The 12,136-nt window shown below is 59.3% G+C and overlaps 4 protein-coding genes across 6 annotated transcripts; all 4 read right to left on the bottom strand.

Annotated features, from left to right (window-relative positions):
• Positions 1 to 91: 91 nt before the first annotated feature.
• Positions 92 to 4,366, bottom strand: ndrg2 (NDRG family member 2). Of its 2 annotated transcripts, XM_077742303.1 has the most exons (16): positions 4,243 to 4,320; positions 3,661 to 3,746; positions 3,274 to 3,315; positions 3,099 to 3,204; positions 2,901 to 3,021; positions 2,751 to 2,813; positions 2,630 to 2,690; positions 2,440 to 2,526; positions 2,254 to 2,310; positions 2,055 to 2,158; positions 1,934 to 1,972; positions 1,806 to 1,857; positions 1,650 to 1,697; positions 1,537 to 1,572; positions 1,409 to 1,460; positions 92 to 1,253 (listed from the first exon to the last, which is right to left on the bottom strand). In XM_077742303.1, exons 2-16 carry the CDS (start codon positions 3,733 to 3,735, stop codon positions 1,096 to 1,098), a joined length of 1,101 nt encoding a protein of 366 aa, XP_077598429.1. In that variant the 5' UTR covers positions 3,736 to 3,746; positions 4,243 to 4,320; the 3' UTR covers positions 92 to 1,095. The 2 variants fall into 2 exon arrangements, with proteins under 2 accessions (XP_077598429.1, XP_077598430.1); XM_077742304.1 differs by lacking the exon at positions 1,409 to 1,460 and having other exon boundaries at positions 1,089 to 1,253; positions 4,243 to 4,366.
• Positions 4,367 to 5,615: 1,249 nt separating this feature from the next.
• ltb4r (leukotriene B4 receptor) lies at positions 5,616 to 7,812 on the bottom strand. The gene is made up of 4 exons (XM_077742305.1): positions 6,920 to 7,812; positions 6,484 to 6,760; positions 6,029 to 6,394; positions 5,616 to 5,887 (listed from the first exon to the last, which is right to left on the bottom strand). Exons 1-4 carry the CDS (start codon positions 7,384 to 7,386, stop codon positions 5,843 to 5,845), a joined length of 1,155 nt encoding a protein of 384 aa, XP_077598431.1. The 5' UTR covers positions 7,387 to 7,812; the 3' UTR covers positions 5,616 to 5,842.
• On the bottom strand, positions 7,810 to 10,197 carry LOC144213727 (leukotriene B4 receptor 1-like). Its single transcript, XM_077742306.1, has 4 exons — positions 8,918 to 10,197; positions 8,576 to 8,776; positions 8,453 to 8,493; positions 7,810 to 8,360 (listed from the first exon to the last, which is right to left on the bottom strand). Exons 1-4 carry the CDS (start codon positions 9,452 to 9,454, stop codon positions 8,054 to 8,056), a joined length of 1,086 nt encoding a protein of 361 aa, XP_077598432.1. The 5' UTR covers positions 9,455 to 10,197; the 3' UTR covers positions 7,810 to 8,053.
• A 78-nt stretch (positions 10,198 to 10,275) lies between these two features.
• On the bottom strand, positions 10,276 to 12,108 carry mrpl48 (mitochondrial ribosomal protein L48). Of its 2 annotated transcripts, none has more exons than XM_077742307.1 (7): positions 11,808 to 12,108; positions 11,405 to 11,532; positions 11,198 to 11,327; positions 10,964 to 11,133; positions 10,787 to 10,889; positions 10,584 to 10,673; positions 10,276 to 10,515 (listed from the first exon to the last, which is right to left on the bottom strand). In XM_077742307.1, exons 1-7 carry the CDS (start codon positions 11,826 to 11,828, stop codon positions 10,438 to 10,440), a joined length of 720 nt encoding a protein of 239 aa, XP_077598433.1. In that variant the 5' UTR covers positions 11,829 to 12,108; the 3' UTR covers positions 10,276 to 10,437. The 2 variants fall into 2 exon arrangements, with proteins under 2 accessions (XP_077598433.1, XP_077598435.1); XM_077742309.1 differs by having other exon boundaries at positions 11,405 to 11,433; positions 11,808 to 12,098.
• Positions 12,109 to 12,136: the final 28 nt, after the last annotated feature.

Here is a 12,136-nt window from a genome sequence, read left to right as displayed (position 1 = left end):
CTGCACCTTCACTTTAGTCATCGGCGTTTGGCAGAAGCATATATTCGTGTAAAGGGTCAAGTGATTGGCAATTACAGATTATTGGAAGTCCTTTTCAAGTGTTTTTTTCCAACTTTTTTTTTTAATTCATGTCTCATTATGTTACACACTTATGGTTACCACGCGAGTACATGGGATTGAATTTTCTATTCAAATGTACTACACGACACACAAATGCATAAAGATAAAGTACATACAAGTGAAATACCAAACATTTTGAGGAAAGTTCCACACCGAGATGGGGGAAAAAAACAGGAATAAAAACGGGGAAACATATCACGCATCGGGGACTTTCCTTCTAGGCTTGAGTGACAGCTCGAAAGGTGAATTCCTTCAAGGCATAACATTTGGCAGTGTTTGGCTCTTGTTTAGCGAAGGATAAATTGGATGGTGGGGAAAACCAATTGCATTACAGGCACCCATCTTTTCAGTGCATTTGGCCATAATTGACGTCCAATCATACTTCCACTGTGAATTGAAAGGGCTTTGTCGGCATTACAGGTTCAATCCATTTGCATCGGGAGTGTGGAAGCCAATGGACGTTCGTTCCCGTGGCCCCATCGCCGGTTGAATGGAAACGAAAGCCCGGATGGAGTTGATCGCCAGGAGACGTCCACTCCATTTGAACCGAGCGGCACTGTCGGGGCTGCCGGTTCAAACGGGTGAGACGCCTACGGTCGTGGATGGCGGCAAAGGGGAGCGCGCCAGGGCGCCCGGGATTTGTCCAGAGCTATCTGAGGTCTGGGAATCTTAACAAGGGAGCGAGGGTACGAGGATGCAAAATGGATTCAAGGGTTAGCCTCAAAGTCTAAATTCTAGCTTTTTTTTTTTTTGGTGGGACACCACTCTTCTCCCACCCCTTTGAGGGATACGATTACCATGAGTCGAGGCCGCGAGCGACCATTTGTGCTAAATCTGGCGTGTAACGACCGAGCCGTGTTGAGGCTGCTGCCTTGGAAATCGTACCTTTGGTTAGGATGGCGGGGAAAGTTGGGTGGGGCACGCGAGGATTCGGACACAAGGCCTTTCCTCTTTTGCATTATTTCCTCATCATCTTCAGCAGGACACCTCCGTGGTCTGCGAAGGGCTGGGCGGCATCTGCCCCCCCTGCGAGCCCTGGGAGAGTGTGCGCGAACGCGAGCCTTCCATGGAATAGGAGGAGGAGAGGGAGGCCGTCCGTGAGCGCGACAGGCGGGTCATGCACGACGACGCCACTGCGGGGTGAGAAAAGCATCGGGGTGAGAGAGAGAGAGCGTGAGAGAGAGCGTGAGAGAAAGCGAGAGAGAGAGCGAGAGAGAGAGCGAGAGCGAGAGCGAGAGAGAGAGAGAAGGGTGCCGCTTCGGAAGGGCGAGTGCGTGTGCCTACTTACTGTAGCCCATTCCCTGGATGAAGTACTTGAACGCCTCGGTCAGTTTGGCAGGCTACAGAGGACCACGTTCCACCGTCAAACACGCCGTTGTCGACGGAAAGGTGCTCGACCAGAGACACGCCATTTACCTGAGCGAGCTGGGGGAGGCCGCCCGCGTCCGCCATCTGGGGAGACGACGCGGGGGTCAAGACAACTGGCAGCGTTGGGGCAACTCATTTTGGGGATGGACGCAGAAACTCACCTTGAGGAAGGATGTGGTGGTGGGGTCCAGTTTGCTGTTGCATTCAACCTGAGGAACGGGAAAACCTCATGGAGAGAGAGAAAATTAAAAAGGAAAAAAACAAAACAAAAAAAAAAACAAAACCCAAGAGGCGCAGACCGAACCTAACACACTTACGGCAGCGTCCTCATACGGCGCATGATCCCCAACCACCAACATGACCGGACACCTGAGCAACCAGAGAAAGGACTGGTCAACCGGGCGCACGCGGTCACCGGGACCGTGTCCGTGGGTCAATCGGTTACTTGAAGGTGCAGCCCCGGTCCAGGTCCAAATCTTTGCGGCTGCAGGGAGTGCAAAAATCAGAGGCCCTTTCAGCGGTCGGGTGGGTGCACCTTTCATGCCCCGACAGCTCAGGCTGCTCACCTGTTGTACGTCTTCCAGAAGAGCTCCATATTTGGCAGGTGAGGGGCTTTGTTGATGCGCTCTCTGTGCAACTGCACCGCGTCCGTGTTGGAGGACAGCTCCTCCTGAGGGGACCACCGTTAGCTCTGTGGCCGCAGCTGGCTTTGGAAAGCATCCCCACCATTCGGTCCGGGGGCAAAAAAGAAAAACCTTTACTTACCTGACTGAAGAGATGGGACAAGATCTGTTCCGTAACGGACGACGTCACAGAGCTGAGCTGCACGCGCGCGCGCACACGCACGCATGCACGCACGCGCGCACACACACACACACACACACACACACGCCAATCCATCTATTTAGTCTCTGGCTGCGGTCCGACTGGGGTTCTGGCTGGCGACCTTACCTTTTGGGCCGCCCAGTCCATCCACCCTCGGGCGTTTGTGTCGATGTTGACCAAAACCAGGCCCTCCACCGAATCGGGGTTGACCAACTGCCGAGAGAAAGGGGAGGGGACAAACTCCCTCGCGTCCGAGCGCCTTGCCCCGACAGCGACAGAGGCTCTTTTTTTTTTTTGGCACGGGGCGGACACTCACCGCAAACTTGCTCAAGACGTACGCCCCGGCGCCCACTCCCACTCCGATCACCGTACGGAAGCTGCCGGGCGCCCCGCCCCCGTTATGGCCACGACGTGGTGCGCAGGCGTTTCGGACTCACCTGAAGAACTGCAGCACGGCAGGAATCATCTCGGCGACGGTCTCCGTGGACGGGTACTGGTACCTGTTTTGCCGGGAGAAGATCTTTGGCACCATTGACGGCGGGAGCGCAGGCGGCGGCGGCGGCGGCCGAGTCGGGACGTGGGCTCACCCTGCCGGGTAAACGGCCGCCCCCTCCTCTTGGCCCGGAGCGTCGATGTGGATCAGGGTGAAATTTTTGACTATCTCCTGCATCTCCTCGAACTTGAAGAGAGGCAGGAAGCAGCTCTTGCCTGCCCGACACAAAAAAAGGAACGTCAGCGCCGATCCCGCCACGTCAAAAAGCCGCGGGGAGGGGCCGCGCGCGCACTGTCCAGGCCGACGTCGTGGAAGGTGAGGATGGCGGGCCGGCGGCTGTTCCGTGTGCCGTGCAGCGTCACGTGCAGGACTCCGTGCGGCGTCTCCACCTTGTGCTCCTGCCGAGGGGCGGAGGAGAGCTCACGCTTTGGGATATTCCGTCTTAAATCTGCGCCGACTCGCCTCACCTGGCCTCGGTCAAGGAGTATCCTGGCCGCCAACTCGGCTTCCTGCGGGAAAACGGTAGAAAATACACTCGCCGTAATCAACCTACACTGAGCTACCTTCGGAGCCCTTTGGGGCCCTTTGGGGCCCTTCGGCCTTCGGGGCCCTTCGGGGCCCTTTGGGGCCCTTCGGGGCCCTTCGGAGCCCTTCGGAGCCCGTGAACATTTTCAGAGCAGTCCTAGAGTCCCTCCACCACGGCGCAGAGGGCTTTGCCGCCAGAGATCGGCGGCGAGGCACCGCAACGCAATGAGGCACGAGACATTGGCGAGCGGTCGACTGTGGAGAGTCCCCACCCCCCGGCCCCCGAGGGGGTTGACGTCAAAGCGTCCGACCACCCCGTCCTCTCTGACCTTGCCGGGGTCGGGCTGAGCGGCGAGCAGCGGCTTGTCCTCCGCGATGGTGATCTCTTGCATCTCCGTCGTCATGGCGATGGAACCTGGCCCGGCGGGATGGAAACAAAAGGTCAAAATGCCGTCGGGAAGAGCAGCGGCGGCGACTGCGCGGGAAAGATGCCGCTCTGCCGGTGCGAACGGATGGTGGTGAGTGAGTGAGTGAGTGGTGCCGGTTACGACTCGGCTACAGGCTACCAAAACTCGCAGCCCCCACCCCCGGCGTCTGAGCAACTAGCAGTCAAAAAAGCACGTTCCCCAATCGATGGCTTGCTCTGGTGGCAGACGCTGGGGGGAAAATATCTGCCGCCTGGCTCCAAAACTCAGACGGCGATTGGTGCTGCGCTCGCAGGTCACCTAAAGGTTAAACGGGATTGGGGTCGGAAGTAGGCCGCCCTCCACACATCGTTCGAAAGGAAAACAAGACCAAAACCCACCCCCAGCGATTGAAAAGGGAAAACAAGGGCAGGCAGGCAGGCAGGCAGGCAGGCTCCCCCACCCTCACCCACCCCCATAATTCCAAAGGAAAACAAGGGCACACACCCCACCCTCGCGCAATCGCTAAGAGGTTCAGTCTCTGTGCCTTTCCAAATGCAGCGTGACTCACGGAATGTGCGCGCACTGGCGTTGTCCTGAAAAAGCGTACGGACAGGACCCTTGCATTCAAATTCCAATGCGGCGGCGCTCGCTTTGTGGACCGATAAGACACACCCCCGTTTGACATTGAGGGAGATTGCGTGTCGCCGCCCCCCGTTTTTTTTTTTTTTTTTTAACAAATTGAGGAACACGTCAATAGCAACCTATTTGCAGCTGTCACGGGGGGAGGTGGGTGGAGGGGTGCAAGCCACGTACGCGTGTCAATAAACACGGAGAAGGTCGCGTGGGGGGAGGTGGTTGACTGACTTGCAAGCATTCACAAGTATCTCACAGCACGTCTTACCTCGAGTCAAGGGGGCAGAGGTTGGAGGATTCCGAGAGGCACCGACGAGCTGGGCTCGGCGGGAAAGAGGTTCGGCGAACGGTTGGATCGAATTGGTTGCCGATCAACGCTGTCCCGGTTAATCCGTTCGTCCGTCCGTCCTTTGGATGGTTCGTCTGTCCGTTGGTTCGTCTGTCCGTCCGTCCGTCCGTTCCTCAGTCCATCCGTGCACACGCTCTGTCAACGTTTGCCTCTCTGGTGGCACTGCTGCACAAAAAGGGAGGGGCGGGGACCACCAATCAAAAAGAGCGCGCCAGCAATCGGGCTTTTGTTTCCTGGCTCCTCACCTGCACTCCCATCGGCTTTTAGGGACGGATTTCTCGGCGTGGATGCGCTCTGGCCGACGTTCTGGCCGACGTGTCAGCACAAAGTGGCTTGGCGCAGCCAACGGAGACTTCCAGACCCCGCTTTCAGCCCCACAGTGGTACAGTCCAGCCTCATTTAGCACGATGATAAACGAGAGTTATGCAACTGGGCAGCCCACTTTTCTTCCACTTGGGTCAGACAGCGGTTTTGGGTTAGGGTCAGCTGTTGGAGTGGTTGGTCGCGACGGCGGCGGCGGTCGAGGTGGGCCAGGAGCTGACCAGAGGAGAGCCTGTGGGGATTTAGAGGCGAAAAATTCCACACCTTGGTTTTATCCGCGTGAATGTCCATCCAACGTCCGAAGGTTCTCCCGACGATGCCAACTATGCAAGTCCCACGGCTGGTCTGCCCGGTGCCGAAAGCCCACGTCCCGCCTGAGTTGATCATCGGATTCAGCTGCGCTTGAAGAGGGAGACTTGGAAGTATCCGGACTGGATCGGGGGCCCTGGCGGACCGGAGTGGGGCATCCCTGGGTGCAACTGTTGGAAGAAAAAGCTGTGTGTGTGTGTGCGTGTGTATGTGTATGTGGGTGTGCGTGTATGTGTGCGTGTGTCCAAGATTCACAGTCAAGGGATGACTTTGCAGAAAGCATTTATTGGCTCATTTTCTAACTGGAAAAACATGAGTTTGGACATGCGTTTTCCTCAACACCACTATTGCTCAAACGGCAGGAAGTGCGCTCGGGTTGACAAAATCTGTTGCTGCTCGTTGGCCAAGAGCGCTCTTGCGACATGGCATTTTCTTCTTTCCTTTCCTCACCGCCACACGCAGCATCCCCTTGACGCGTGCGTTACCTTCGCTTCAAATTGATCGGACACCTTGCGCCGTGGACTTTGACGTTGGCCTCTGTCCAAAGAAATATGGGGTTGTCGGCCGCAAACAGAGTTCTTGGGAGATTTTTAGCTCCAGACAAAACTCTATTATAATGACAGACAAAAAGCCGGGGGATCCATCCGCGGACCGCTATCCCTTCGGATCGACACTTGCCAGAGTCTCGAGTTCGGCGCCGTCCGTCTCTCCCTCGTCCCCGACGGCGTGGGCGTGGGATCCGCGCCCCACCAACGACTTCTTGACTTTGACGGACAGCGGCGTGCGCGGGGCCCGGGTGCCTTCTGGCGAGGAGCCGGCGGCGCGCCCGCCGCGACTCCCGGCGGAGCCGCGGCTCTCCGAGTTGGTGGCTTCAAAGAGCTTGGCCACGAAGCCGAGGCCGGCCCGGCGGATGTGGGAGCTCCCGGCGAACACGTAGAGGATGGGGTTGACGGCGCTGCTGAAGTAGGCCAAGGCCGTCACGTTGGGCCGGGCCCGCACGGCGGCCGCCTCCGCCGTCCGGCTGCCCCGCAAGAGGCCGATTACCTGGAGCGGGTCAGCGGGGAGCGGGTCAGCGGGGAGCGGGTCAGCGGGGCGGGGACCGAAACCGCTCCTCCGCCCGTCGGCCGACTCACCTCCACCACGTTGACCACGTGATACGGCAGCCAGAAGAGGGCGAAGGTGCAGACGATGGCCAGGATCAGCCGGCTGCCCTTGGCCCTCCGCTGAAAGACGGCGCTCCGCAGGCGGCAGATGATGGACGCGTAGCAGGCGTTGATGAGGGAGAAGGGCAGCAGGCAGCCCATGGCCGTCTCCAAGGAGTACTGGAAGACTCGGTGGCCCACGCTCCGCCAGTGGTACGGCACGCAAAACGCCAGCGTGCCGTTGTCGGGATAGACTTTCCGCAGGTTGCTACGGAGGGGTGGGTTGGGCTGGGTCTCGGCTCGGGTATTGGCACAACGTTCGCGGGCCAGACAGGAGTGGGCAAACGGACAGCAATACGCAGGCCTCTCAAAAAAGTCAACCCCCCCCCCCCTCCCAACCCCCACCACGGACGGCGGCAGCACTCACCTGCGGTAGAAAGGCATGGGAAGCGCCAGCAGGAAGGACGCCGCCCAGACGGCCAGCAGGACCATCAGGAGCGAGCGCTTGGTGCGCATCCTCTGGGACAAGAAGGGCCTGGAGACGGCCAGCCAGCGATCCATGCTCATCAGGCAGATGAGGTAGATGGAGACGTACATGTTGACGTTGCACAGGTAGTGCACCAGCTTGCAGGCCGCCGAGCCAAACTCCCAGCCCCGCCCGCCGGCCAGGTAGCGGAGGAAGACGGGCGCCGTCAGCAGGACCCCGGCGTCGGCCGCCGCCAGGTTGAGCACCAGCAGGCAGGTGACCGAGCGCTTGCGCACGCGACAGGCCGCCGACCACACCACAAACAGGTTTCCCGGGAAGCCCAGCACCAAGGCCAAGGTCAAGATGGAGACACCCGCCCTGGCCGAGGCGTCGAGGGCCGGCCGCGGGGACGACCAATCGGACGCCATGGCTTCCTCCGCTGGATCTCGAGCGTCCGCTTCTGCGCCTTTCCAAACACACCGCACAGCCTAGGGGACGTGTCGTCTGGGCGACACGGGCGCCAGCGAGTAGCTCTTGGAATGACGGGAAAATAGAGCCGACCGAGCGAGTAGAACGGAGCCGCAGAGTACTGCTGGTCGCCGCGATGGGAAGTCTTCTCACGGCGGGCGGGCTGGCGGGCGTGCTAGCCTTTCTCCCTTTTTGAGGGCTTTGCGTAAGCCATAACGCAAGACGCGCTGTCGAAAGCTGCGGGTGTCGGGTGACGCCGCTCGGCACAGTGACAAACCTCAACCACTTTTGGTTTCAGCCAAGAAGGACTGACGGGAAGTTTCTCGGGGTTCGGGAGACGCCGCCTTCCTTCACTTGGGCCCACGTCGCTTTTTGGGTGGGTGGGGGGGGGGACTAATCTCAAGCAGCCCTAAATATACTTCCCAGCCTTTTATTAGGAGTCATCTGGAACACAAACAAGTTTTGATGAGACGGTCGGAGAATAGAAATTGGCACGCCGTCGACTTTTTTGTCCCCATTGTCCAAATCCATTCAAGGTAGGAGGGTCGGCAGCGAAGCAATCTTTGCCCCTTTGCCGCCACCCTCCTTGCTTGCGACGGATTGGCCGAGGAAAGACGGCGTGTCTCGTCACGTCTCGTCACGTCTCGTCACCACCTCGGGCGCTTTGCCGCCGTCAGGCTCCCGAAATGCGTCTTTGAGCGCCACGCCGCCGTCCGCTTCTTTTTCCTTGTCGCGGCTGTTCTGGCTGTTTTGACGACTCCTCCTGGCGACGAGGTCCAGGCCGGCCGCCTCGAAAAGCCGCGCCATGAAGGCCAGCCCCTCTCGCCGGATGTAGGACTTGCCGGCGAAGAAGTACAGCACCGGGTTGGCGCAGCTGCTGACGAAGGCCACCGAGGACGTGACGGCGCGACCCCGGCGCCAGATCTTGGCCAGCCTGTAGGAAGGAGCGGACAAACAGAGGGAACGGCTGAATGGGCAGCTCCCCGCAGAGCCGGGTCCGGGCCGGCCGCCCCCGCCAACACCTACGTCGCTTTGGCGGGACCCTCGGGACAGAGCGCCCACGCCACCTTGGGAGGCAAAGGACGCCGTGAGGAAGAGGAGCGAGCCAGCGGAGGAGGAGGCGGCGACCACAAACCCGCCACCACTCACGTGCGCCACGTTGACCGCGTGGTAGGGCAGCCAGAAAACGCAAAAGGTCACCACGATGGCCAGGATGAGCTTCTCGCTGCGGACGCGGCGGCCAAATTTGGTCTGGCGGATGCGCTGCAGGATGCACACGTAGCTGACCACCACCACGCCGTACGGGATCAGGAATCCCAAGACCAGCTCCATGGTGTACTGGACGACCGTCTGCCGACACAAAAAAAACAACACAACCGTCAGGAATTAGGGGATTCCTTTGTTTTTTTTTTTTTAAATCAAAAAATGGCCACTAAAATCCATTTCTCCGTTTCTGACTTTGCTTGACGTAGAGCGCCTCGACCGACTCACGTGCGCGTCCTCATCGTGGAAGGAGTCGCATACGGCGCGCCCGTCGCTGATCCTGACTTCCCGGAAGACGGCGGCGGGCACGGAGGCCGCGGCCACCAGCGCCCACACGCCCACCAGCGCCCACGCCACCGCCCGGCGAGCCGGCGCGGCCGCGCCTCGGGGCCGCAAGACGGCCAGCAGGCGATAGAGGCTCATGACGGCGATGATGTGAATGGAGGCGTACATGTTGGCCAGGCACAGGTAGAAGAGCACCTTGCACATGGCCGTCCCGAAGGCCCAGCGCTTCATCACCAGGTAGGCCACGAAGAACGGCGTCAGAGCCATGAGCGAGCCGTCGGCCACGGCCAGGTTGAGGATGAGGAGCGTGGTGACGCTCCGCTTGCGGGCGCGGGCCAGGATACTCCAGACCACAAACAGGTTGCCGGGGAAACCCAAAAGGAAGACGGCGCCCAGGATGAGCGCGCCGGCCGCCGTGGCCGCCGTGCTGTCCACGATGCTTTCGCTCGTCAGCGGGAGGGATCCGTTGCCGGGCGCCATGGGCCGGCGGGGAACAAATGTGGCGGGGAACAAATGGCCGGCGCCGCCCGCCCCTCAGAGTCGAGCCGAGAGCGTCAGGAGACCCGACGGCCGGGTCGTCCCGTCGGTGGCCCTCGGCGGAGCTGCGCGAGTTTCCACGGGGAGGGCCGCGCCCGACGGGTTTCGACAGGGCCTCCTAATTCCTCAGTCCGGGCCAGACCAGACTTGCTCGAAGTGGAGCAATGCTTAATTCTTTAGCGACAGCTAACCCCGCCGCACAAAAGCTATTCAATCATTCCGACGTGCGTGGACGCACATACGTACGAAAAGGAAGGCGGCCGCCCCGGTCCAGCGAGGGTAGCCTCGCTGGGGGCAATGCATTCAATGGCCTCAGCCGCTGCGACGCCAAGCTTTTTCCACGGGCGCCACTACTCTCTCGGCGAGCGATGGCACGGCACGACCATCCAGACGTCGACTGCGCGTGCCGTCATCAATCCAAGGTAGTCCGTTGGGCACAGAGACGGCCAAGCCACCCCTTCAATCCTGAAAGAGAAGCCGGGCCACGGCGGCCCAAAAGTACCAGAGGACGCTCTTCCTCACCTCCGCCTCAGAGTTTCCGGGGAGGCGTCGGGATCCTCCTCTGTCGACTCCGCCCACTGGCTTCCCAGCGAGTACGCACCAATGACGTTGGGGCGCGTGGCTCGGGGGCCCGGGAAGGCTCAAGCTGGCAAATGTACACAAAGCGCACGTGGGAGTGGCCCCGTCCGATGGGGGGGGCGTTTGGATTCCGAACCCAGTTTGAATGGGATGCACGAGAATGAATGGGTCGCAAACGCGGGGAGTGGGGAAGGCGTGGTTTATTGGCCCGATGTCAGTCCATTTAGAGCAGGAATGCCTCCCTTCCTTGGGCTTTTCCGCCGACAAAATCAAAGACGGCCGCCGACGGGAGACCAGTCCGCGTACGGTGTCACAAGAAAGCTAAGATAAGGTCAAAGGCGCCTTCCTTATTGGTTCATCTGAGCCACGAGACCCTCCAGTTCGGGCCTGGCCTTGAAACGGGCCAGGAAATCGGCCTCCGAGTGCTGCGGGCAAATGGACGGCGTTAGGCGTGCGCGGCGTGCGGCGGGTCGTCGGGTGGGAGCCCACTCACCTCCCTTATGGACAGGTCCACGCCCTCCGGTTGGTTTTTCACCAGGACGTCCAGCAAGGTGGCACCGAGTGTGGCCTGAAGGCTTTTTAACTGCGAACATGTTAGTGTCAGGGCCAAGCAAGCGCAAAAGGAAAATAGGACTTGGAGAATTTGTGGTTTCTAAAAGGTCAACGACGCTATAGCAGCGGCCATGCCAGGATTACCTGAATGACGCGTTTATGAGTTCTGACCAGCGAGTCCACGTACATCTTGGTGCCGCCGTCCTGCATCAGCATCACTTCCGTGCTTTGGGTGGGCAGCGCATAGCTAGATGGGAAGACCACCATTTAGAACAATCGCCATCCATCCGGGCGAACCCTCGGGGGCTCGGCGTCACTCACCTCTCCGCCACGCCGACCCCGAGTCGATTGCACAAGTTGTGGATGTAGCGGGCAAAGTGCTCCACCGCGGTCATGTCATTGCCGGACACGTTGACGTTGAGGGTCCCGTACGCCGTGTCGGTGGAGGACAAAATTTTGCCCATCTGATGCTTGTCTTTTTTTTTCTTGGGCTGAGGGAGAGAAACAACGGTAGATTTGGGGGCCCGCCGGCGCCCGCCGGCACCCGCCACTCACCGCTTCTTTAGGCAGGAGATGTCGCCACCTCCCGATGCCTTCGGTGCGGGCACCCCTGTAAGACCTTTTTGGAGTCGGCGAAGGGCAGCCCGCAGGCCCCTGCGCCGTGGGGTGGCGGCATGCTGGAGCCCTTTCAAGGTAAAGGCAGGAGCGTTAGGTAGGCCGGGGGCCACGTGGACAAAGACTGACGGGAAGCCAAGTACTTACCGAAGAAGTAGTAGCGCTTGTCTTTGGACCTGCGAAATACAATCAGTCATCTGGCGAGTTCTAATGGAGCGAAAGCGAGCGACGTGCCGAGCGTTCAAAAGGGGAGCCAGGTAGACTGGATGGGAGGGCTGCCGGACGGTCAAATGAGTTCGTTCACCAAACAATCTCAAACTGTAAATATGTCATGTCAATGTAGTCGAAAAGGCTTAGGCTTGGGCTCAGGGTCAGAGAAAAGTTGCTCTGTCTGTCGGTCTCTAGCCTAGTGTCGCATCCCAGTAGCAAGGTCGCGATCGTCTATGGCCGTACTATGAGTGAATGTTCCAACAACTTCACCGTCGACATGAGTGCGAGAGTCAGAAAAGGACCTCGCGCACAACAAGAAAGAAAGAAAGAATATACGTACGTTTCGTGTGACGTGCAGCATTGCTGTGGGCCACAATTGAATGAGAAAGTCGCCAGCGTTTAGCAGCCACGGACCGGAAATGCCAATAGGAATCTGGTACGTCGGCTTTTTGTGTCCGTCAACAGCTCATCGTCACTTCCATGCGGCCCTGTCACGCTTTCCATTCTCCTTTGACTTAGAAAATCAATTTCCAACGCGAATACGTATCGGAGGTAGTGGACGATGCGTTCCCTTTGCGCATTTTAACGATACCAACGCAAACACAAAGTCGAATGTCATTTGACCCCAACGTGCTGCCCGTCAGTGGGAAGTCATTTTACATTCGATGG

Source organism: Stigmatopora nigra, chromosome 20 (genome assembly GCF_051989575.1).
Source record: "Stigmatopora nigra isolate UIUO_SnigA chromosome 20, RoL_Snig_1.1, whole genome shotgun sequence".
Classification (NCBI taxonomy): Eukaryota; Metazoa; Chordata; class Actinopteri; order Syngnathiformes; family Syngnathidae; genus Stigmatopora; species Stigmatopora nigra.
This window is presented reverse-complemented; position numbering and strand designations above follow the sequence as displayed.